The sequence below is a fragment of the Artemia sp. Qi Xiang Cuo genome, chromosome 3 (genome assembly GCF_049724085.1).
Source record: "Artemia sp. Qi Xiang Cuo chromosome 3, ASM4972408v1, whole genome shotgun sequence".
Lineage (NCBI taxonomy): Eukaryota > Metazoa > Arthropoda > Branchiopoda > Anostraca > Artemiidae > Artemia > Artemia sp. Qi Xiang Cuo.
The window spans coordinates 45,407,398-45,433,904 of NC_142796.1; the positions used below are offsets into that span (position 1 = coordinate 45,407,398).

The 26,507-nt window shown below is 35.3% G+C and overlaps 1 protein-coding gene across 1 annotated transcript in view; it reads right to left on the reverse strand.

Moving 5' to 3' along the window:
• The window catches only part of LOC148954157 (uncharacterized), a 60,442-nt gene that overhangs the window by 26,477 nt on the left and 7,458 nt on the right, over window positions 1-26,507 (reverse strand). Inside the window, exons 2-4 of the mRNA XM_089086178.1 lie at window positions 18,345-18,465; window positions 11,378-13,915; window positions 2,882-3,095 (exon numbers count right to left, since the gene is read on the reverse strand). Of these exons, the coding sequence (XP_088942304.1) occupies window positions 2,882-3,095; window positions 11,378-13,915; window positions 18,345-18,465 (2,873 nt within the window). The remainder of the gene's footprint in view (window positions 1-2,881; window positions 3,096-11,377; window positions 13,916-18,344; window positions 18,466-26,507) is intronic.

Genomic DNA, 26,507 nt, shown 5'->3' on the forward strand with positions numbered 1-26,507 from the left:
TTATGTCCATATATGGAGCCCCGTCACGAATTGTATTGTCTATTGATATTTTTTCTCTGACGTCACTATGCCCATATATGGACTCCCGTCACGAATTGTATTGTCTATTGATATTTTTTCTTTGACGTCACTATGCCCATATATAGACTCCCGTCACGAATTGTATTGTCTATTAATATTTTTTCTGTGACGTCACTATGCCCATAGTAAAAATCCTTTCCTTATATTCTCTGCAATCCTCTCCCGCTAATATTTCCGGCCCCCTGATTGGTTTAGAAGGAGACACAAAATACATCAAACGGTTTCGCTCAAATCATCTTCTAAAATGTCGATTAATTTGTTTCGTCCAAATAATCCCTAAACGTAATTTCTGCGTGTTCCTTTTGTTTTGGCAAACCCTTTCCCGCGTTAATCTCTTCATCTCATAGATGTTCTCTTCCCCACCGTTAATGCGCATGTGCAAACTTCGCCCGGAGACAATTCTCCTGGACGAACACCAACAAATAAATTGACCTTGACAGGTTAATGAGCATGTGCAAACTTCGCCCCGGAGACAATTCTCCTGGACGAACACCAACAAATCATGCAAACTTCGCCCCGGAGACAATTCCCCTGGACGAACACCAACAAATCGATTGACCTTGAAAGCGCATGTGCAAACTTTGCCCGGAGACAATTCTCCTGGACGAACACCAACAAATCAAGTTCTCGGAAATCCATTTCCCCTAGGGAGTGTATGCCCATATATGGAGTGGGGTCACGAACTCATGAGGTTAGGTTACGTTACGCAATCAATTTCTTGGAAATCCATTTCCCCTAGCGAGTTTCTGCCCATATATGGTGTTCGTTCAGTATCAATAGGGTCATTTCCTTCGATTACGCAATCAATTTCTCGGAAATCCATTTCCCCTAGGGAGTCTATGCCCATATATGGTGTTTGTTCCGGAACTCATGAGGTTAGGTTAGGTTACGCAATCAATTTCTCGGAAATTCATTTCCCCTAGGGAGTCTATGCCCATATATGGTGTTCGTACGAAGTTAGACTCAATTGTAGATGGTAGCACCTATGTTCTTACCGGAACTCATGATAGGTCCCTGCTGAGATCATTGCGCTATACGAGGATAAGCAACTTTTTTTTTACAATAAATCCGACCACCACAGCAGGGATATTTACAAGCTCCTCAAGAGAAGAGCAGAGCGAGAGATCAGAAAGGCACTATATAACCATCTGCGGAAGAAATGCAGACTGCGAAGTACTATTCAAGAAGAGGAACAGCGGAGCAGTTTTCAGATTTTCAGAATGGTACACGAGTTAAGCCGAAAAAAGAGTCGCAAACATCAGTGATAGTGGACAAAGTCGGAAATGAAATTAGCGATTCAAAGATAAAACTTGAAAGATGGAAAGAATACTTTAACGATAAACTGAATCCCCCAGTAGCTGCGGATCCCGAAATACTAACCTGCTTCCCCATAACCGGCCAAGAACTCAGACCACCACCCTCACTCAAGTCAGAATCCGAGTCATCAATCAAGTCGCTAAAACAAGGAAAAGCCCCTGGTCCAGACGGAGTCAGGGCTGAACTCATTAACGTCGGATCGGATGATGTAACTGATCTGTACTATACCATTGTGCCTGCGATGTGAGAAACTGGCCACGTACCCCGTTAGTGGTGCAAGGCTGCCATTGTACCCATTCACAAAAAGGGGTCAAAGAAAGAGTATGGAAACTACCGTCCGATCAGCCTCACGAGCTATCAGTCACGTGTCCTGACAAAAGTCCTACTCCGACGCATACAAGTAACAACTGCCTTTGCCATTGGAGAATATCTTGTTTCTGTTTTAAGATAAACTTAAATTTAAAATACCTCCCAAAGAGAAAGTTTAAATCCTCCAGCCCAAACCACCTGAATAGTTAAGTTATAACTAACTTGGTCATCTTATAAAATGTATTACTACTATATAGTTAGACTTCTAAATATCTTATTTATTTGTTTCTTTAATATTCATATATGACATCTATATCATACGTCATCCATATAATATGGATAATATAATATATAATCCACTATCTAGTTGGATTTTTCTAGTTGGAGTCTAGTCGGATACGTCAATTCGCTAAATTCAAGGGGGGATGGGGCAAGCTGTATTTTTTAAACCATGATGGGGGACAAATTTGTCGTTTTTTTTTATTGCTCAACTAAAATAACACAAAATACATTATCGATGAAAATACCCCCAAGAAGGTATTTTTCAAAATACGTGGGAGGGGCGAAATAATCTAACCCCCCTCCCATTTGACGCCATTGAGATCAATCTATTGTGTATTTTTATTTTACATAAGAAAAACTAGACGTAAAATCCTCCTAAAAGGGAAAGTTTAAAGCTTTGAGCCAAAGCCACAAAAATTGAAAATAAATATGGAATACGACAAAAAAGAGGTGGGAAAACCTGTTACATAACTATGTGACAAATTTATGATAATTCTTAATTCTAATGGCGTAGCTGCTTTATTTGTGCAAACTACCATTTTAGTGTCCTTTTGCTTTGTTCTCTAGGTGTCCTCTAGATGATTTGTTCTCTAGATTTGTTTTCTAGGTGGCCTTGCTTTCTCACGATGTACTGGATGGCAAAAAGTCTTAAATGTATAGTGTCATTTTGCGCATTCATTAGCCGGTTTCATATGAATTTTGGCCTGAACCATTCTATGGTTCTGGCGCCAAATTTTTCTTACCTTCTTCCCAATTGATTGCCCTGTTTTTGTGTTGTTGTTTTTTTGCTGCTTTTTCTTGTCGTTTTCTTTTTTTTTACTACGGAAACTGAATTCAGCCCATCTGGGCTTATGATAGCCTATACTTTATAGATAACATCTTATAAACTCACATTTTGACCTTGCTGGAGATCTTCCAGATGAGGTTATGGCATGTCTATCAGCTTCTGACAGATTCTCAATATTTTGAATATCACATTTTTCATCTATAGTGCGCAACTGCTTCCTTTTCATTTCTCCTTCTTCAATTGGACTTCCATCGGTGCTTCTGCGGCTTTCTTCATCGCTGGTTTCATAAACATCTTCATATGTGAATCCATAACTTTCCTATAAAATAAACAACCATAGAACAAGTGTGTACAAGAGAGGACAGCTGGTTCAAAAAAGGTGAATTTACGAAAATACTGCTTATTAGAAAAATCATTAAAGCAGATTTTTTTTTTTGGGGGGGGGGGGGGTCGTACGATGGCAAAGACAGCTGTAATGGATATGGTTGAATTTCGACTTCTTTTAAGATTAATTAAAAAAAAAACTTTTTTCACAAAATAAGTTTTTCAAAGAAAAGTAAAGAACTCTATTAAACAAAAAATGGGGAAAAAAAAATCAAATAATCTACCAAGCGTGAAACTACCACAAATCAGCATCGATAAATAAATGAAACCCAAAACGAACAGAAATTACAATAAATAACCGAGTCAAACTCAAAACGAGCAGAAATTAACATAAGTTGGGCTCAAAACCCCTATGCCTTCCCAAGGCCAGAACAAAATTTGCCCTTTACTGAAAAAAATACAAATGAATGCGTATTGTCAGTTTAATATACATATACTGATATTTAGTAATCAAAATGTTGATATTATTTGATTTATTAAAGTTATAAAAGTAAAAATATTTATATTTTTTTAATTAAAGTGCAACTGAAACTGACAATGCACATTCATTTGTATTTTTTTCAGTAAAGTGTAAATTTTGTTCTGGCCTTGGGAAGGCATAGGGGTTTTCAGCCCGACTTATGTTAGTTTCTGCTCGTTTTGAGTTTGACTCGGTTATGTATTGTAATAATAATCGGTAGCTTGGATACACTTTCGCTATTTTGATTTGGTTAAATTTTAAGAGCGGAAGTAGCCCCGAAAGTTTGAACATAATACCCTCAGTCGTTCTTGGGATATTGCTGAGATCCCTTATTGGGAATTACCATTAACACAGGGCATTTTGATTTAATCTTAAGGCAACATTTAGTTTTTAAACATAACGGGCGTGGGAAAGGGACTAGTTGCCCTCCAATGACTTTCGACTATTAAAAAGGATATCAGTCCTTTCTATTTTCAATCGAATGAGCCCTTTTCGAAATTCCCGCGACAACTCCTTCGATACGAAGTGCCCTGGTCTAAACAACAACAACAAAAATAATTCATTATAGCCACATCGATCTTTACTATAAAAATGTTAAGCCTTTCAACCACTTCCGACTATTAAAAAGGGCACTAGGCCTTTCGATTTCCAATCGAATCAGCCCTTTTTGAAACGACAACGCTTTCTACAAACACCTTATATGCCCCCAGGGCATAAATTACAACCCTTACCCTAAGGACTGTTAGGGTGGTAGTCATCCTCTAAGACCTAATTTCCTGAACTTTCAACAACGTTAAACAAAATGGCTATCTCAAAATTTTCATTCGATGTGTTTGGGAAAATGGTGGGCGTGAGAGGGGCGGTAGTCGCTCTCCAATCGCTTTCAACTATTAAAATTGGCCCTAGACCTTTTAATTTCCAATCAAATGATCCCTTTTGAAGTTTCTACGACAAAACTTTCGATACAAATCTTATATACCCCCAGGGCATAACTTACAACCCGTGCCCTGAGTGCTAGGGGGGGGGCGTCATTCTCAAAGACCTAATTTCCGCAACTTTCTACTACGTTGAACAAAATGGCTATCTGAAAATTTTACGTTGAACAAAATGGCAATCTGAAAATTTTGATTGGATGTGTTTGGAGAAATGGTGGGCGTGAGAGGGGGGTTAGTTACCCTCCAATCACTTTCGACTATTAAAAAGGGCACTAGCCCACTCAATTTCCAATTAAATGGGCCCCTTTTTAAGTTTTATGAATATCTATAAAAACCTTATATGCCCCCAGGGCAGAACTTAGAACCCTTGCCCTTGGGGCTCTGGGGGGTTTGTCATCCTTAAATACATAATTTCCAGAACTTTCAACTACGTTGAACAAAATGGCTATCTCTAAAATTTGGTTGACTGTTTTTAGGGAAATGGTGGGCGTAAGAGGGGGTTAATTACTCTCCACTCACTTTCGACTATTAAAAAGGGCAATTTCAATTTCCAATCAAATGAGCCCTTTTTGAAATTTTTACATAAACTTTCTATATAAACCTTATATGCCCCTAGGGCAGAACTTACAACCCTTGCACTGAGGGCTCTGAGGGGTTATCATCCTAAACGACCTAATTTCCAGAACTTTCAACTACGTTGAACAAAATGGATATCTCAAAATTTTGATTGGATGTTTGGAAAAATGGTGGGCGTGAGAGGGGCATTAGTCGCTATCCAATCACTTTCAACTATTAAAAAAGGCACTAGCCCTTTCAATTTCCAATTGATTAAACCTTTTTGAAGTTTCTAAGACAACGATTTCAATAAAAACTTTATATGCCTACAGGGCATAACTTACAACCCTTGCCCTGAGGGTAGTGGGGGGAGGGGTTTTCACCCTTAAAGACCTAATTTAAAAAACTTTCAACAACGTTGAACAAAATAGCTATCTAAATTTTTTGATTGGATGTGTTTGGGGAAAAGTTGGGCGGGAAAGGGGGGTTAGTTGTCTTCAAATCACTTTCAAATATTAAAAAGGGCACCAGCCCTTTCTATTTTCAATCGAATGAGCCCTTTTCGAAGTTTCTCACGACAACTCCTTCGATACGAAGTGCCCTGGTCTAAACAACAACAACAAAAAATAATACATTATACCCACATCGATCTTTACTATAAAAATGTCAAGCCTTCCAATCACTTTCGACTATTAAAAAGGGCACTAGGCCTTTCGATTTCCAATCGAATGAGCCCTTTTTGAAACGACAGCGCTTTCTAAAAACACCTTATATGCCCCCAGGGCATAAATTACAACCCTTATCCTAAGGACTGTTAGGGTGGTAGTCATCCTCTAAGACCTAATTTCCTGAACTTTCAACTACGTTAAACAAAATGGCTATCTCAAAATTTGATTGGATGTTTTTGGGAAAATGGTGGGCGTGAGAGGGGCGGTAGTCGCTCTCTACTCACTTTCAACTATTAAAAATGGCACTAGTCCTTTCAATTTCCAATCAAATGAGCCCTTTTGAAGTTTCTACGACAAAACTTTCGGGGCATATAATATACAAATCTTATATACCCCCAGGGCATAACTTACACCCCGTGCCCTAAGTGCTGGGGGGGGGCGTCATTCACAAAGACCTAATGTCCGCAACTTTCTACTACGTTGAACAAAATGGCTATCTGAAAATTTTAAGTTGAAAAAAATGGCAATCTAAAAATTTTGATTGGATGTGTTTGAGGAAATGGTGGGCGTGAGAGGGGGGTTAGTTACCCTCAAATAACTTCCGAATACTTAAAAGGGCACTAGCCCTCTCAATTTTCAATTGAATGAGCCCCTTTTGAAGTTTTATGAATATCTATAAAAACCTTATATGCCCCCAGGGCAGAACTTAGAACCTTTGCCCTTGGGGCTCTGGGGTGTTTGTCATCCTTAAATACATAATTTCCAGAACTTTCAACTACGTTGAACAAAATGGCTATCTCTAAAATTTGGTTGACTGTTTTTAGGGAAATGGTGGGCGTAAGAGGGGGTTAATTACTCTCCAATCACTTTCGACTATTAAAAAGGGCAATTTCAATTTCCAATCAAATGAGCCCTTTTTGAAATTTTTACATAAACTTTCTATATAAACCTTATATGCCCCCAGGGCAGAACTTACAACCCTTGCACTGAGGGCTCTGAGGGGTTATCATCCCAAAAGACCTAATTTACAGAACTTTCAACTACGTTGAACAAAATGGATATCTCAAAATTTTGATTGGATGTGTTTGGAAAAATGGTGGGCGTGAGAGGGGCAATAGTCGCTATCCAATCACTTTCAACTATTAAAAAAGGCACTAGCCCCTTTAATTTCCAATAGAATAAGCCATTTTGAAGTTTCTAAGACAACGATTTCAATAAAAACTTTATATGCCTACAGGGCATAACTTACAACCCTTGCCCTGAGGGTAGTGGGGAGAGGGGTTGTCATCCTTAAAGACCTAATTTCCAAAACTTTCAACTACGTTGAATAAAATGGCTATCTAAAAATTTTGATTGGATGTGTTTGGGGAAAAGTTGGGCGTGAGAGGGGGGTTAGTTGCCCTCAAATCACTTTCGACTATTAAAAAGGGCACTAGCCCTTTGAATTACAAATCGAACGAGCCCTTTTTCAAGTATCTACGACAAAGATTTAAATAAAAACCTTATATGCTCCCAGGGCATAACTTAAAATCCTTGACCTGAAGACTTTGGGAGGAGTGTCCTGCTCAAAGGTATAATTTCCTGAACTTTGAACGTCGTGGGAAAAATTGGCTATCTCAAAATTTTTATTGGATGTGTTTGGGGAAATGGTGGGCGTGGAAGGGGTGGTAGTTGCCTTCCAATTACTTCCAACTATTAAAAAGGGCACTAGCCATTTCAATTTCCAATCGAATGAACCCTTTTTGAAGTTTCTACGACAACGCTTTCTATGACAACCTTAGATGCCCCCATGGCATAACTTACAACCATTGCCCTGAGGGATGGGGGGGGGGTGTCAAACTCTGAGACCTAATTTCCAGAACTTAAAACTACGTTGAATAAAATGGCTATATCAACATTTGGATTGGATGTGTTTGGGGAAAAGGTGGGTGTGAGAGGGGGGTTAGTTGCCCTACAATCACTTTCGACTATTAAAAAGGGCACTAGCCCTTTGAATTTCCAATCGAATGAGCCTTTTTTGAAGTTTCTACGACGATGACTTCTATAAAAACTTTATATGCCCCCAGAGCATAGCTTACAACACTTGCCCTGAGGGCTTTGGGAGAGTGTCCTCCTCAAAAATATATTTTCTAACTATAAATCAACTGCGCTGAACAAAATGGCTATCTCAAAATGTTGATTGGATGTTTGGGGGAATGATGGGGGGCGGGGAGGGGGCTAGTTGCCCTCCAATCACTTTCGACTATTAAAAAGGGCACTAGCCACTCTGATTTCCAATCGAATGAGCCCTTTTTGAAGTTTGTACGACAACTCCTTCGTAGAAAACTCCTTTGATACGAAGTGCCCTGGTATGTAAAAAAAAATAATACATTGTGCCAACATCGTTCTTTACTTAGGCAGTGCCATTGCGCTGCCTATGAAAATATAAAACTTGCTTATTACCGTCCTGAGGCGATACAATTTTCCTCTGCCAAAACCTAGTATCTACACAAAGATTGTATTTTTAGTTAAGGATGTACCCATCCCTCCATAGCATCGACACATGGAACTCAATGCTGCAGTCAGAATGTTTCCATCGGTTATACTTTCTGAAATATAGGGATAGCATAACAGAGATAGCTTCTACATGTTTCCCAGAGCCGAACTGACAAAAGCTAGTATCAGGGTTTGGCAGAAAATGGGTGACAAATATGGGAAGAAAATGTATTCCTTAAGTTCTAGTTTATCTACTCAGTTAGAACAGACTGGGTTACGTACTAAAGTCTGGGCTCTTCTGAAAAGAAACACTATAATAACAAACGAATAGCACAATTTCATTCCCCAATAGACGTTCTTTCTAAATATAATACTGGTCAATTTGAAAATACTCTCATTCCTGCTTCTTTGGCATAGAATATATACATTCTATTAGTTCTAAGAAATTCTATTCAGTTTTTCATCAATTTTCCCCGTTCCAAAAATGGAAAAACCCTATTTTGCGAATTTGCCGAAAACTGTAAAAATAGATACAAGGTTTTGGCAGAGGAAAGCCGAATAATTATTATCTACCGTTGTGAAACGTTTAATCAAACAGTTCGTGGTAACGAACTGTAAGTAAGGAGCGACCCGGCTCAATACTAACAGAAACTCCAAAAAACGAAATTTTGATACCAATACATACATCAAAAGAATAAAATTTTTATGTTGATTTCAAATATATAAGTTTCATCAAGTTTAGTCTTACCCCTCAAAAGTTAAGCGCCTGAAAATAATTACCTTATTTTCGAAAAAAAGGGGCAAACACCGCCTCCAAGTCATAGAACCTTAATGAAAATCACACCATCAGATTCAGTGTATCATTGAGAACTCTAAAGGAGAGGCTTCAAGCTCCTATCTTCAAAAATGGGGAATTTTCTATTTTTTGCCAGAAGAAAGATCACGGATACTTCTTTTTTTTTCAGGGGCGATCGTCTCGACCCAGTGGTCCTGTGGTCCTTACGTGGGAGGATCTTTCCACAGAGGAAGTTTTCATGGGGGAACGGACAGTGCTATGAAGGGGGCGCCAGATTTTCCAGCATTATTTAAAAAAACGACCAGAATTTAAATTAAAAAAAAACAAGTTTCTCTACTGAAAGTAAAGAGCAACATCAAAACTTAAAACGAACAGAAATTATTACGTATGATTCGGTTCGCTCCCTAGTCAAAACCTCGCTCTTTACGCTAAAGTTTTTTTTAGTACTTTCATAAGAGCTATTTATTCTAATTAATGGCCTTTGTGATTAAGGGTCATTCTTACAGAATTGGAACAAAATTTGAACTTTAGCGTACAGAGCGAGGTATTGACTAGGGGCGAACCCCCTAATATACGTAATAAAACATACAAATATAGAAATTTGTTGCGTCAGTTAATTCGTAAGTTACGTATATTTATTACTAATAAAAATGTTCGCAAATAAAATTAAACAACTTTCGAGACAGCCATTTAACCAAAAAAAAAGTAAAATTAATATGCAAATTTTGTTTTAATTATTCATATACGGTGAGCCATAATCAAAACCTGCAATAATTCACAAACCTTCAGAAATTAAATAAAAAAACAAGTTTTTTTACCTGAAAGTAAGGAGCGACATTACCTTTGCGATTGATTGTTGAAGTCCTCACCACAAGACGAGAAATCGTAGGACAAAAAAAGGACAAAAGAATAAGAGTGAGAGAAAAAAATGATAACAAAGATGATCTCTAAATTTGTAAATTTTACAAGAAGCATAGAGAAACCACACACCTTTTGAAGAAAAAATGTCAGTAATTGAATATGAAAAATAATTCAACGGAAAATATATTTCAGTAAGTCCTCATATATTGAAAGGTGTATACATTGATAATTAAAAGTAAGGAGATTGGAAACAAAATGTTTGAATATAATACTTAGAAAGTTGAATTTAGAAACAGAGGTGTCAAATGTTTTGGCGGGGATGCCCCCTATATTTTCAAAAATGTCCCTTTTGGTGTTTTCATTAAAAAATTTTAAAAGCCAAAATTACCCCCCACCCTTGATTAAAAAAAAACAACTTCTTTTTGTATTTTCGTTTAAAAAAAAGAATCATTTACCAACCCCTCTACATTTTTGTGAATTTACGCTCATATATACAAATAATGACTATATTAATTTATTGTTTGTACTTTAAATCCCACCAAGGTATTTTCTCCTCTATTTCTAGCGCTGAAATACATTCGTCCCCATAGCTGTTGCTATCGACCCAAAAAGTAAGTTGAATACTTTAAAGCCTAAAGAAGGTAGCCTAGTCATTTACTCTTATTAAAACTAGGCAGTTATTCTAGACAAGGTGAGACCTAAGCCTGAAATACCTTTTTTATTTTCATAGCAATGATTCCTACTAAGCTAGCAAGGAAGTGGTTAAAATGTTCATAATCTTCTCACTCCTTCGTGTGTTTTATTTAGTATAATTTTTTTTTAGTTTTCGTTATTAGCTTTGATATAATGTTTCCTGATTAGTTTCGTTTTAAGAATTCTGCATCCTTTTAACTTTTCCTTTAAAGTTTACGTTTATGTTTGGTTCTAAGCTTTCGTTTTTTGCTTAGTTTTAAACTTTTGTTTACATTTTTTTTTATATTTCATTCTTCATTTTGTTTATATTGTTAGCATCATAGTCAATAGGTTTCTCGTCCTCATAAGAGAATGCATGCTTTGGTTATCTTTATGGCTATCACCCGACCCGCTCTTTAGCAAGTGAGACACTAGTGAATGATTTTAAAAGATTATAGCCCAAAAACAAAATCTTGAAAAAATGATCTTCTTTTTTGTATAAAAAAAAAACTATAGAAGAACTATGAACTATAGAAGAATTTGAGATATAGCAGCCATAAGAATTATTATAGGAGAGTTATGCAACAAGTATGGATCACAATAATTGTGGACGACAAGAATATCTTAAAAGAAATGAGAAGTTTATAGGAAAAAACATTAAATCATTAAGTTAAACAACTAAATCAAACATTAAAAACATTAAGTAGTTCTTTTTCTTCCTTTTTAACAATCGAAATTAATATTCATTTGTTAGATTTAAAATAAAATAAACGTAAAATAAAGCTTAGTACTTACAGTGGTATCGTTTCGTCTTTTCCTTAGTACAGGGACACTCTCTAAAGGAGAATGATGAATGCCTTCAGATCCCGCTTCAGATGCGGTATTCTCTGCAAAGGAACTCAATTTTTTGAAAACATCCATGATCTCAGCAGGGTTAATACTGGGATTTTTATCGATTAGTTGTATTGTCACCTCTCTCTCTGTAGCTTCATCTACGTCTTCTTCCATCGGATGTTCACTTGACATAAGTTCCATCTCTTCACATACACGCTCAATATCCTCACAAATTTCTTTGATATTTTCTTCACTTTCTGCAATATGGACTAGCTCTCCTTTAGATTGGTCTAGCTGAAAGCGAGATGCTTCTGCTTTCATATCTTCAAAACTAAGAAGCTTTTTATTTTTTTCTGCTTCCTTTGCATCTTCGTTACTTTTTTCAGGTTTTTCAGACTGATGGCCTATTACACCTCGACTTGAGGTTTTCTTACCCAATTCTCTTTGCTGCTCTTCTTCAGTTTTCCTCCTCAATCCTTCAAATCCAATATCTCCTTTAATTCCTTTGTTCAGATCTTTACGAATTAACGAGCCGGCATCTGGTTTTTCCTTTATAGTGGGGACATCAACTGCAATCTGTTCCACTTTTTTCAAGGGATGACCTTTTACGTGGCTGTTTCTTAATTTTCTTGCATCTCTGGTTTCTTTTTCCTGCTTTTCTTCAAAATTCTCTTGTCCTGAAGACTTGGAATCTCCTTGACCGATTTGTTTTTCAGCCTCGGATGTATTTCCTTCAGCTTTTTTGTTCAATTCTTCAAATCCTATGTCTACAGTGCTTCCTTTATTAATTACATCTTTTCCTTTTTGCGGAAAAGTCTCCTCATCACATTTTCTTGCTTCGTTTTTAGAACTTTTAAGCGTTTTCTTCAACTCTTGTTCATTAATTGTTCCAGTTTCACCATGTTTTTGTTGGTTAGGTGGGACATCTGCAGTTCCCGTTTCTTGGGACTTGCGCGAAGTATTTGAGTCGACTACTTTTTCGAATTGCTTCATCTGGCCCTGGGATTCATCCTTTACTTCCCTCATAATATTTTTTAGTTTGTGTTCGTCAGCACTTCCAGATTCATTGGCTTCAATATCTTTCGGCGAGACCTTAGAAGGGGCCTTCACGAGTTCCGCTATTTCTTTTTTCTTAATTGGAGCTGTTTTGGATGGAACTGAGGTTTGTTCTACCTTACTTTCAAATTCTTTCGTCTGATTTTGTGCTTCTTCTTTTACATTCTCAAACTCATTCTTTAATTCATGTTCTTCAGTTGTTCCAATTTCGCTGTGTTCTTGTTGCTTGGGAGGAATATTTGCAGTCTCAACCGAGGGTAGCTCGTTTCTTTCAGACTTAACAGTTTCGGATATGTTTTTAGGATGAAAAGCAGCCTCTGCCTGTAGCATCTCTTCTTGTGCTTCTTCGTTTATATCTTTCATCACATCCTTTAATTTATGCTCAGCTGGGCCTCCGATTTCATGATGCTCGGGATCTTTGGGCGATAAATGACCAAAAGGCTGTGTAGCTGTTCTAACAACTGGTGGTTCCTTGGATTTGGCATTTATCGAAGACTCAAAACTGAGCATCTGACTCTGTGCATCTTCTTTTATTTCTTCCATTTCATTCTTTAGACTATGATCTTGCGGAATTCCAATCTCATTATGATCAGCAGCATTTACATCTGGGTTAATTTTTTCAGTTTCTTGAGGCTCTTTAACACTCATTGGCTTGTAAGAAACCTTTCCCCCAGAAGGACGTACATGATTCTCTCTATTACCTTTTTCTTCTGATGTCACACTTGCATAAGTTGCAGGCAATTCCTTTTTGGTTTGATTTGTCTTCTGCTTTTTTCCTTCAGTTTTGGAAATTGGGGGTGCACTGGTTTCTTTTTTATCAGATTCAGTCGACAAAACAGGCTTCATTAGTTTATTTGAAACTTCCGGTTTACTTTCTTGAATATTTGATTCTTTATCATTTCCCTTTATTTTTTCTTCTCTGGGGGTTCCAGTAAGATCATGAGTTCGTTCATATTCAATCTGCTCATTTTCATCATCTCGCTGATGCTGTAAATGAGATCCAACGTTTAATATCCGCGGATCTTGATTAAGCATATCTTCTCGGCTTAGCTTTTTATCTATTCGATATTCTTCTGGTATTCCGAGAAACTCTGCTGCCTCATTGCCTTTCGCTTTTTCCAAAAGATTGCGATCCGATCTTCTTTCTTCTCCTGCCGCCTTTAGTCGTTCTTGACTTTCATGTTTCATGTGATCAATTCTTTCTTCTTCTCGTTCATAATCCTCCTCTGTTGGAAGAGATAAAACCTGTTTTTGATCCATGTTTTCAGACTGTTCGTCTAGCTGATGGTTTGTTGCGAAAAAAATCGTATCTTGCGACTTATCAATGTCTTCCAAATCTCCTTCCCTTTGCTCAGGAATATCGACAAAATCAGAAGAAGCGTTTGATGAAGAGCGAACTAAGGGTAAATCTGTTATGTGAATAATTTCGTCGGGCTCGGCTACCTGAAAAAGATTTACGATGCTTGAGAATGTAAATTTAATAATTAAATAGCTGTATGACCAGCTACTAAATATACCCTCCGATGCCAAGACTCTGTGAAGAGCTGAAGCAACTTTGACCGGAGATTCAAAGTTGTGGAGCAATGCAAAAGAATGTATACTACGGAGAGAAGTTCCACCCCTCCCTCTCATGATTTTCGTTCACCACGGAATTAGATAACTCTGGAAATAAGTATTAGCGATAAAGTGAATAAACTGAATACTGCTTTTTTTTGGATAATTGTAACCACAAATTGTATTTTCCGTGGCTATTTTTTCTTTACGTGACAATCTTGGATGACTTCCTCGGGCTATGAACCATCTTTGAATTAGTTTATTTGCAATCATACCAACACAGCGAAAATGAAATATGACCTGAATGCCCATATTGCACTTCCTTCTTGCTTTAAATATTCTGCAAGATATAAGGCCATCCCCAAACCCTTCAACTGCACAATTAAATCCTAGCTGCTAATCCATACCCCCATTAATGCACAGCGGTCCTTCACTGCGGTCAGCGGTCAAGCACGAACAATCGAAACCATAAATGTAGACGTTAGGTTAGACTAAATTGCGCCAGTTTACTTGGTAATTAGGCTGGCACCAGAAAGGCTTTAAAACCTTTATCGACCACCAGAGCTCAGGTTAGGACCACACCTTAGAAAGTCAAAATTATGATCCTATCTCTTACTTCCCACCAATTTTGGTTTTGATTTGATGTCCCCTTCTGGTAGACGTACCGATGACAGGAATTTACAGCCTCCTCCCCCCACATTCGCGAAAGGTCTAAAAAGTTCCAGTTTCTGATAACAAATAACCATTAAATTAACTGTTACATCTAAGTAAGTTGGTTGAGATTCAATATCCTCTCTTTGTAAGATATCTTTATTGAATAGAACTTATGTAACCCTCTACAAAGAGATCAAGTTGGTCGGTACCCTTGAAAGTCAAAGCAAGAATATCATCAGTTGTCTCTCATTAAGTTTCGTTGATTCTGAACCAGCTCTTCTCTTAGATCGCCTTATGACATGAATTCAGGGTCCTCTCACTCTACAAATATCGAATCAGGCCGGGTCCCCAAAAATACATAATGCGAAGATCAGTTAGACTTTTGATTTCATGAAGCGTAAGAAACAATCCAAATATTATCCCTTCCAACAACAATTTACCACTTCAATAATCGTTTTAGTAGCATGTTAGTTTTAAAGACTTGGTGCCATGTATGGACCCTCTCCCCCCAAAAAAGGCACTACTAGGACACTTGCTCTTAAATCTTATCAATTTTGGTCAAGATCTGACAGTCTTTTCTGGCTACAACAATAAAAAAAAAGCTATATTTCTTTACAGCATTATGAAATAATATAGTTGTGTAAGAACTACTACTACAGGCATATTAAAAATTAGTTACAGGCGCACTTACACATGAATTGATTTTGTTGGAAGGGGGTATTTTTTTGGAGGGGGGGGGGGGATAAGAGTAGGCTAAATTAAAAAAAAGGTGAATTAAATGGAAAATTTAGGAGATTATGAAAAAGTACTGATCCTGGGGGATTGATATTATTTAACTTCAGGTAAGTCCATCAGGTACAGTATCATCGATAAGACACTCACAACAAGGGAAAGCTGGTATATAGGAACAAGAAGGAAAATGATTAACCGGAAAATCTATTTCAGTTGGTTTTTTTTCCTTTTTTAGGGAGAGAAGGGGTCAAGAAATTTCCAGAGCTGAAGAAAGGCTGAAGAAAAAAAGGCATTTTCCTTACAGATATGTTTGACATTTTGAGCCTTGGAGAGAAGGAATCAGGAACCTTGCCCTTTCACCCTTGTGGTTTCGATCAAAACCCTACGAAGAAGCTTGTCCTCACCGTTCCTGTAAAAAAAAAAAAACGATACATAAATTTTGCTTGATTCTGGCTGGAGGTGCCAGCAATAGGGGAATCTCGAGGATACCCGCCCCCTCTACAATGTTTCAGTTTTATCCAATTTTTAGGATCAAAAAAGATAACAGCTTGTAGTATTTGTCCCTGCAATTTTTTTCTTAATATCTTTCATAACAGTCTTTAGCATATGCTCTGCCGAAACCCAACTTTTATTATGTTCGGGATTTTACAATTCAGGTTCTTAAACATTTTCAGATTCATTTTCACCATGTCTCGGTGACACCTTAGAAGGTGCATTCACACGTTCTTCTATTTCTTCTTGAAGTTGTTTTGGGTCTAGCTGTTTCTTTTGCAAAGCTTTCAAACTATTTCATTTGATCGTTTGCTTCTTCTATTACATTCTCAAATTTTATTCCTTCGTTTTTGTTCATCAGTTGCTCCTATTTCGCTCTCGTATTACTGCTTCTGAGGGACATCTGCAATTTCCTCTAAAAGTTAACTTCTTTTTTTTAGACTTAAGACTTTCAGATGTATTTTCAGGATCAAAGGCCATCTCTGCCTGCAGCATTTTCAATTCTTCTCCACTCATATCCATCGTAACATCCTTTAATTTATGCTCAGCTGAATAATCACAATGGCAAAGCTCATATTCTTTTGGAAGAACACCATTAAAAAGCTACGAAGCTGTTTCGATAACTACTGGGTTGATGGATTTGTTGTAGGTTCTGGTCTCGAAACTGACTATCTGCCTTTTGTTTATTCCACGCATTTTGTTCTTCCGGCTATGATCATGGAATGCTTCAGTCTCACTGTAATGGACAATAAAGATTGAACCAATCGCCAGGCTTTATCTTCAAAGACTGCACTAGGGGCAAGAATAGCAAGTATCTTTCCTTAAATGCTTTTTATCTGGGAAGCTTTGATCTTACTATGATCGATAAGAATGCTGAGCTCCCAGCTAAGCTTTACGTCTTCCAAATTGTCTCTTCTTTGGCTTCCTTTTGGACTTCTGTATCGTCAGTTCTTTCGTACTGAACCTACTTCTCTTCATCTTCCGTCTAACTGTGTAAATGAGACCCGACATTCAATATGTAGGTTTCATGATTAAGGTCAACTTCAGAGATCGATTCACTACTTTTTTTTTCTTCTTATGGTATTCGGAGAACTTCACTTCCCTCTATTCTTTTGGCTATGTGCAAAAGACATCGATCTTCAGTATATCTGTCTTCTTCAGAAATCTTCCTTTCTGGAAAAATCGAAAACGTTGAAGGATGTTTCGGAAAACAGAAACGTCAGTTTTAACTTTGAGGCTTCATGTGACCAATTCACTCTTTTTGCTCGTAAATGTCTTCGTCGGAAGCAATGCTCATTTGGTCCACATCTTCAAATTCTTTGTCAAATTGAAGATTTGGGGTAAAACAAGTATTACCAAAAGACCTATCAGAGTCCTCCACGTCTTTTTCCCTTTTTTTCCGGAATATTGACGAATTGGTGTTGCATGAAGCAAAGGCAAACAAGGTCACCTGTATCAGGCACCAAAGGAAAAAATACGATGGTTGAGAATAAGTTATTCCATATTTTTAAGCAATTTACACTGTTTTTTTTTATTGAAAATTAACTTTTAATTCAGATATTTGAAATTTTCAAAAAAAGGACCAAAAAAGGAGGAAAAGTTAAACGTTTTTTTATTTACAAGTGTAAATAAGCCTTTCATAAATTGAAAACATTTGATGGGACGCAGCTAGCCAGCATTACCAGAAACTTCCAGCGTTTGCACTTGAAACCTTTTAGAAGTTTTTTTTTGTTTCATGGAAGCACTACTTCGTCAAGCTATTTGACTTCTGCATCTCTACCTCAGGGCAATTGGAATACAACAACCGTCCGAAACCAGTATCGCTTATTTGCAACGTATGCATGGCCCATACTTTCAAATGGGGGGAGGGGCAGACTATGCAAGGTACGACTCGTTAACCACCTTGTCTGCAGGCTAGTGTTTAAACATTAGATCTGTCTTACCTGAAGACTAGGGAACAACCACCACCTTTTTAAAGTTCTTCCCCAATTTTGACACCCAGGATCTACCCCTTTGCACATGTTTTTTTAATTCTAGAAGCTGTTATAGTCTAGCCATTTTTTGCGAGTTATGAAAGTAGGTTTAGAGGTGCAAAAGGCTGAGAGCCGGAAGAAAAATGAAGTTTATGCACTGAACATGTTTTAAGTAATTACAAATTGAAGTTACAGGGCTGTATTAAAAGACAGGCAATAATGTGTTTGGAACAAAGAAAAAAAGATGTTTAATGATTTTAGATTTTAACAGGAAGATAAAATGCCCTAATATGCTTAATACAATATAGATTTTCTCTTGTGGATTGACTTGATTTTTAACGACCCACGAAACCCTGGGTCAGAGGTGTAAGATCGTGTGAACATGCGAATGCTGAACAAGCTTTCACGTTGAAAGGCTTATGCAGAGCCAGAAGTTACGATATTACAAGAATCATATGCTACAATACCTGAGCCGGCTCTATACACCAAACTCTTCTATTAGTTTGTGCTCCTTTTTCGCCAGGGGCCACAAAACTAGTTGCTTTTTCTTCAAGAACTTCTGTAGTTTCTCTCTTTTGCTTCTTTTGCCTATAAGCGTAAACAAAAATGAAACTTATGTATTTTCTATTTGTTACTTCTTTTGTCTTCAAATAATAATGATTCTATAGAAGAGTTTTACTATTAAGCAAATATTTAACTAAAATTGTCGCAGATTAATGAGCAAGCGTTCGATCCTATCGGTCTAGTCAGGTATTCGAGCGGTCCGATTTAGTATTTAACCATTTTGGTGCCTTGTATGTATTTCTCTCTTTTTTCTTTTTTTTCCTCTTTTTTTTCGTTTTTCTTACTAATCTTACCAAACGACTCTTTGAGCTATTTTAAACGATTACTATACATTCGGTGTTATTTGTTAATGTGTTCTTTAGCCAGGTTTATATTAATTTTCGTTTGAAACTATTTTGCGTTTTTGATGTTAAATTGTTGCAGCTTCTTTTTAATTTGGTGGCCTGGTTTGGTTGTTGTTTTTTTGTTGCTGTATGTTTTTTTGGTACTTATCGGTTAGTTGGAACACACACAAGAAGTGAATCTAGGTTAATACTAATGAAATGAAACAAAATACGATAAAAATATAATAGTTTATAAACAAGTTTGGGCTATACATTTGCACATTAGAGAGGAGGGGGTAAAGCATAGCATATATTAAATATGTAATCTAATGGATAATGTCATCATAGAGTATGGTCACAGAGCTCAGGGTACTGGCTTTCTACGATCTTTCAGTTCTACTCTAGCAGTGGCGGTTCTTGCCTATATTGCGTCCGATGCAAAATCTTGATTAGCACCCCCCTCCTGTTTCCCAAAAATTGTCAGATTAAATTTTAACAAATTTTTCATTTATTAACAAAATATGAACACAAAATATCAAAAAAAAAATATTAGAACTAATTAATATATGTCTACTTACTTTTATTTTCAGAGATTGTTAGTAGGATGCCTCGTCTGGATTTGCTTTAAGCTATAGGAATCTCCATGTTATTTGCTTGAAGCTATAGGAATCTCCATGTTATTTGCCGAGACAATGGATTTGGTTGCCTTATGTTCCTTGGTGTCTTTCCAGAGCATGTACTTATGGATTTGGGTGGATTATGTTCCCTCCCATGCTATTCTAAGGGCCTATATTCCCTCCCATGCTATGTTAAGGGCTTATGTTCCCTCCCATGCTATTATAAGGGTTTATGTTGGATGCCCTAGGAAAACATTTCTATGGAAGCTATACACCTTTTCAAAGAGAGTGAAAAAAAGGGTTAAAGTGATTAGCAATTACGAACGGGGATTCCCCGCTGTTTTTTTTTAAATCGAAAACTAGAGATTGTCAAATTGCGTATTAAGGAATGCTTTTGTAGGGAAAGCTGTCAATCACCCGTGTGTTATCCACAGTTCCATTTTTGAAGTCTGTGCTATCAAGAGCGGTTTCTGATGTTTTGGAGAATTGCCTTTAGCCAACAAGTTTAGAAATAAAAAATTTAACAAGAAATGGCTGAAAAGTGTTTTGGGGGAGATGGGATGATTGTGTTCTGTATAATACACAAGTGATGTTTGGACAGTGTTGTCAATTTAAAATAGTTAAGAAATAAAAAAATTTAACAAGAAATGGCTGAAAAGTGTTTTGGGGGGAGATGGGTTGATTGTGTACTGTATAATACACAAGTGATGTTTGGACAGTGTTGTCAATTTAAAATATACTTCGATGTGTTGTCAATTTAAAATAGTTAACAAAGAAAAACATTTAACAAGACATGCCTGAAAAGTTTTTTGGGGGGAGATGGGTTGATTGTGTACTGTATAATACACAAGTGATGTTTGGACAGTGTTGTCAATTTAAAATATACTTCGATGTGTTGGAAATTTTAAATAGTTAATAAATAAAAAAAATTTACGAGAAATGGCTGAAAAGTGTTTGGGGGGAGATGGGTTGATTGTGTACTGTATAATACACAAGTGATGTTTGGACAGTGTTGTCAATTTAAAATATACTTCGATGTGTTGTCAATTTAAAATAGTTAAGAAATAAAAAAATTTAAAAAGAAATGGCTGAAAAGTGTTTTGGGGGGAGATGGGTTGATTGTGTACTGTATAATACACAAGTAATGTTTGAACAGTGTTGTCAATTTAAAAAATACTTCGATGTGTTGCCAATTTAAAATAGTTAAGAAATAAAAAAAAATTTAACGAGAAATGGCTAAAAAGTGTTTTGGGGGGAGATGGGTTGATTGTGTACTGTATAATACACAAGTGATGTTTGGACAGTGCTGTCAATTTAAAATAGTTTAACGTTATACTATACGAGGAAGTTGATACTAAAGGGGTGTAGATGACAAGAAAAGAATTGTAATAACGGATAGCTTTACTTCTTCAATGTGTTCCATATAATACATAAGTGGTGGAGTGATGGGAGCGGGGTGTCTTATAGTACTTATAGTGTGATAGTGGAGGGGAGACTTGCTAGCGAAAAACCCATGTGGATGAGTTGAAATAAAATTTTTAACGAGAAATGTATGAAAATTGTTTTTGGGGGGATGGAGCGATGACAGATTGGATGTCTCAGACTAGTGATAGTGCTGTACTGTGGTTCGAATTGCTTGTGAAAAACCCAAATTAATGACATGAAATAAAATTTTTAACAAGAAATGTCTGAAAAGTATTTTTTGGGGGATGGGGCGATGACAGAGTGGATGTCTTAGACTAGTTATAGTGCTGTACTCTGGTATGAATTGCTTTCGAAAACCCGAATGAATTAGTTGAAAATAAAGTTTTAACAAGAAATGTCTGAAAAGTATTTTTTGGGGAATGGGGCGATGACAGAGTGGATGTCTTAGACTTGTTATAGTGCTGTACTCTGTCATGAATTGCTTTCGAAAACCCGTATGAATTATTTGAAAATAAATTTTTAACAATAAATGTCTTAAAAGTATTTTTTTGGGGGATGGGGCGATGACAGAGTGGATGTCTTAGACTAGTTATAGTGCTGTACTCTGGCTTGAATTGCTTTCGAAAACCCGGATGAATTAGTTGAAAATAAAGTTTTAAAAAGAAAAGTCTGAAAAGTATTTTTTGGAGGATGGGGCGATGACAGAGTGGATGTCTAAGACTAGTTATAATGCTGTACTCTGGCATGAATTGCTTTCGAAAACCCGGATGAATTAGTTGAAAATAAAGTTTTAACAATAAATGTCTGAAAAGTATTTTTTGGGGGATGGGGCGATGAAAGAGTGGATGTCTTAGACTAGTTATAGTGCTGTACTCTGGCATGAATTGCTTTCGAAAACCCGGATGAATTAGTTGAAAATAAAGTTTTAACAAGAAATGTCTGAAAAGTATTTTTGGGGGGGGGATGGAGCGATGACAGATTGGATGTCTCAGACTAGTGATATGCTGTACTGTGGTACGAATTGCTTGTGAAAAACCCAAATGAATGACTTGAAATAAAATTTTTAACAAGAAATATCTGAAAAGTATTATTGGGGGGATGGGAAGATGACAGAGTGAATGTCTTACACTAGTTATAGTGCGGTACTCTGGCATGAATTGCTTTCGAAAACCCGGATGAATTAGTTGAAAATAAAGTTTTAACAAGAAATGTCTGAAAAGTATTTTTTGGGGGGTGGGGCGATGACAGAGTGGATGTCAGACTAGTTGTAGTGCTGTACTCTGGCATGAATTGCTCTCGAAAACCTGGATGAATTAGTTGAAAATAAAGTTTTAACAAGAAATGTCTGTTTTTTTTTTTTTTTTTTTTTTTTTTTAACATGATTGGCTGAAATAAAAGCAGAACTCTTAAAATCACAACTCAAGGTCAGTAAATAATTCCTTTGTCTTTTTTTTGTTAAACACGATTGGCTGAAATAAAAGCGGAACTCTTAAAATCACAACTCAAGGTCAGTAGATAATTCCTTTGTTTTTTTTTGTTAAACACGATTGGCTGAAATAAAAGCGGAACTTTTAAAATCACAACAACTAAAGGTCCGTAAATAATTCCTTTTGTTTTTCGTTTTTTTTTGTTAAACACGAGCTATTATAGAAAATAAATTAAAAGTACCAAGTCAAATGATAGTTACAAAAATAAATAAAATAGTTTCAAAGCACCAAGTCACAAGATAGTTACGCTCTTGTAGAAAATAATTTCTAAATACAGAGTCCAATGATAGTTAAGCTAATGTATAAAAAAATATCAAAGTAACAATTCACATGATATTTACGCTATTTAAGAAAATAATTTTAAAGTACCAAGTCACATGATAGTTACGATATTATAGAAAATCATTTCAAAGTACCAAGTCACATGATAGTTACGCTTTTATAGAAAAAAATTTCAAAGTACCAAATCACAAGATAGTTACGCTATTGTAGAAAATAATTTCAAAGTACCAAGTCACATGATAGTTACGCTATTGTAAAAAATAAGTTCAAAGTACCAAGTCACATGATAGTTACGCTATTATAGAAAATAATTCCAAAGTACCAAGTCACATGTTAGTTACGTTATTGTAGAAAATAATTTCAAAGTAGCAAGTCACATGATAGTTACGCTTTTGTAGACAATAATTTCAAAGTACCAAGTCACATGATAGTTACGCTATTATAGAAAATTATATCAAAGTACCATGTCACATGATAGTTACGCTATTGTAGTACCAAGTCACATGATAGTTACAGTATTTTAGAAAATAATTTCAAAGTACCAAGTCACATGATAGTTACGCTACTGTAGAAAATAATTTCAAAATACCAAGTCACATGATAGTTACGCTATTGTAGAAAATAATTTCAAGTACTAAGTCACATGATAGTTACGCTATTGTAGAAAATAATTTCAAAGTACCAAATGACATGATAGTTATGCTATTGTAGAAAATAATTTCAAAATACCAAGTCACATGATAGTTACGCTTTTATAGAAAATAATATCAAAGAACAAAGTAACAGTATATTTAAGCTTGTATAGAAAATAATTTAATAGAAAAAAAAAAAATGATACATACGCTCGACTAGAAAATAATATCAAATTACCGAATCACATGATAGTTAAACTATTTTAGACAATAATTTCAAAGTACCAAGTCAAATGATAGTTAAGATATTATAGAAAGTAATATCAAATTACCAAGTCACAGTATAGTTACGATGTTGTAGAAAATAATTTCAAAGTACCAAAACACATGATAGTTACGCTATTATAGAAAATAATATCAAAGTACCAAGTCACATGATAGTTACGCTATTGTTGAAAATAATTTCAAAGTACCAAGTCACATGATAGTTACGCTATTATAGAAAATAATATCAAAGTACCCAGTCACATGATAGTTACGCTATTGTAGAAAATAATTTCAAAGTTCCAAGTAACATGATAGTTACGTTATTGTAGAAAATAATTTCATAGTACCAAGTCACATGATAATTACGCTATTGTATACAATAATTTCATAGTACCAATGCAAAAGATAGTTACGTTTTTATAGAAAATAATTTCAAAGAACCTAGTCACATGATAGTTACGCTATTGTAGAAAATAATTTCAAAGTGCCAATTAATTTTATAGATACTGGAATGTATAAAACAAATTCATAGTACAAAGTCACATTATAGTTACGCTATTGTAGAAAATAATTTCAAAGTACCAAGTCACATGATAGTTACGCTATTGTATAAAATAATTTCAAAGTACCATGTCACATGATAGTTACGCTATTGTATAAAATAATTTCAAAGTACCAAGTCACATGATAGTTACGCTATTGTAGAAAAGAATTTCAAAGTACCCAGTCACATGATAGTTACGCTATTGTAGAAAATAATTTCAAAGTTCCAAGTCACATGATAGTTACGCTATTGTAGAAAATAATTTCAAAGTACCGTGTCACATGATAGTTACGCTATTGTAGAAAATAATTTCAAAGTACCAAGTCACATGATAGCTAAGCTATTGTAGAAAATAATTTCAAAGTACCAAGTTACACGATAGGTACGCTATTGTATAAAATAATTTCAAAGTACCAAGTCAAATTATTGTTACTCTCATGTAGAAAATCATTACAAAGCACCAAGTCAAAGGATCGCTAAACTGTTGTATACAATAATATCAAAGTACCAAGAAATTTAATTACGGGGTTACGTGCGCGCACGTAACCCCGTCTAAATTTTTTTTTTCATAATTAACTGAATGAAATTTCTTGGTACTTTGAAATTATTTTCTACAATAGCGTAACTATCATGTGACTTGGTACTTTGGAATTATTTTCTACAATAACGTAACTATCATGTTACTTGGTACTTTGAAATTATTTTCTACAATAGCGTAACTATCATGTGACTTGGTATTTTGAATTGATTTTCTGTCCTCACGAAAATATCTTGGTACTTGTAAATTTTATAACACTTTCCACCACAGCTTAGCTATCATGAGAACTTTCAATTGGGTATTATTTTATCTAGAATCGTATATTAAAGTTTACATTTCAATAAGTTTCAATTATATGCGTTATAGGAACTTTAATATGACTTTTTAGTTTGAAATTATTTCCTACAACAGAGTAAATATAATGTGACTTGGTACTTTGAAATTATTTTCTATAATAACGTAACTATCATGTGACTTGGTACTTTGAAATTATTTTCTACAATAGCATAACTATCATGTGACTTGGTACTTTGATATTATTTTCTATAATAGCTTAACTATCATGTGACTTGGTACTTTTAAATTATTTTCTACAATAGTATAACTATCATGTGTCATGGTAATATTATATAATCTTATAAAAAATAGATACTTTCCTGTAACTATGTAATTTTAAATTATTTTCTAAAAAAGATATTCTCTAATGTGACTTGTACATGTGTTATTATTTTATATAATATAGTAACTATCATGCGACTTGGTACTTTGAAATTATTTTCTATAATAGCGTAACTATCATGTGACTTGGTACTTTTAAATTATTTTCTACAAAAGCGGAACTATTATGTGACTTGGTACTTTTAAATTATTTTCTACAATAGCGTAACTAACATGTGATATGGTACTGTGAACTTATTTTCTACAATAGCGTAACTATCATGTGACTTGGTACTTTGAAATTATTTTCTACAATAGCGTAACTATCATGTGACTTGGTATTTTTAAATTATTTTCTACAATAGCGTAACTATCATGTGAATTGGTACTTTGAAATTATTTTTTACAAAACCGTAACTATCATGTGACTTGGTACTTTGAAATTATTTTCTATAATAGCGTAACTATCATGTGACTTGGTACTTTGAAATTATTTTATACAATAGCGTAACTATCTTGTGACATGGTACTTTGAAATTATTTTCTACAATAGCGTAACTATCATATGACTTGGTACTTTGAAATTATTTTCTACAAAAGCGTAACTATCATGTGATTTGGTACTTTGAAATTATTTTATACAATAGCGTAACTATCATTTGACTTGGTACTTTGAAAGTATTTTCTATAATAGCGTAACTATCATGTGACACGGTACTTTGAAATTATTTTCTACAATAGCGTAACTATCGTGTGACTTGGTACTTTGAAATTATTTTCTACAAAAGCGTAACTATCATGTGACTTGGTACTTTGAAATTATTTTCTACAATAGCGTAACTATCATGTGACTTGGTACTTTGAAATTATATTATACAATAATGTAACTAACTTGTGACATGGTACTTCGAAATTATTTTCTACAAAAGCGTAACTATCACGCGACATGGTGCTTTCAATTTATTTTGTAAAATAGTGTAACATAAAAGTGAAATGGGACTATGAAATTATATTACATAAAATCGAAACTATCATGTGAGTGCGTAATTCGACATGATATTCAATAATAACGTAACTATCATGTGACTTGGTACTTTGAAATTATTTTCTAAAATAGCGTAACTATCATGTGACTTGGCACTTTCACATTATTTTCTATAATAGCGTAAATATCATGTGAATTGGTACTTTGAAATTATTTTCTAAGATACCGTAACTATAATGTGACTTGATACATTGAAATTATTTTCTATAATAGCGTAACTATCATGTGACTTTGTATTTTGAAATTGTT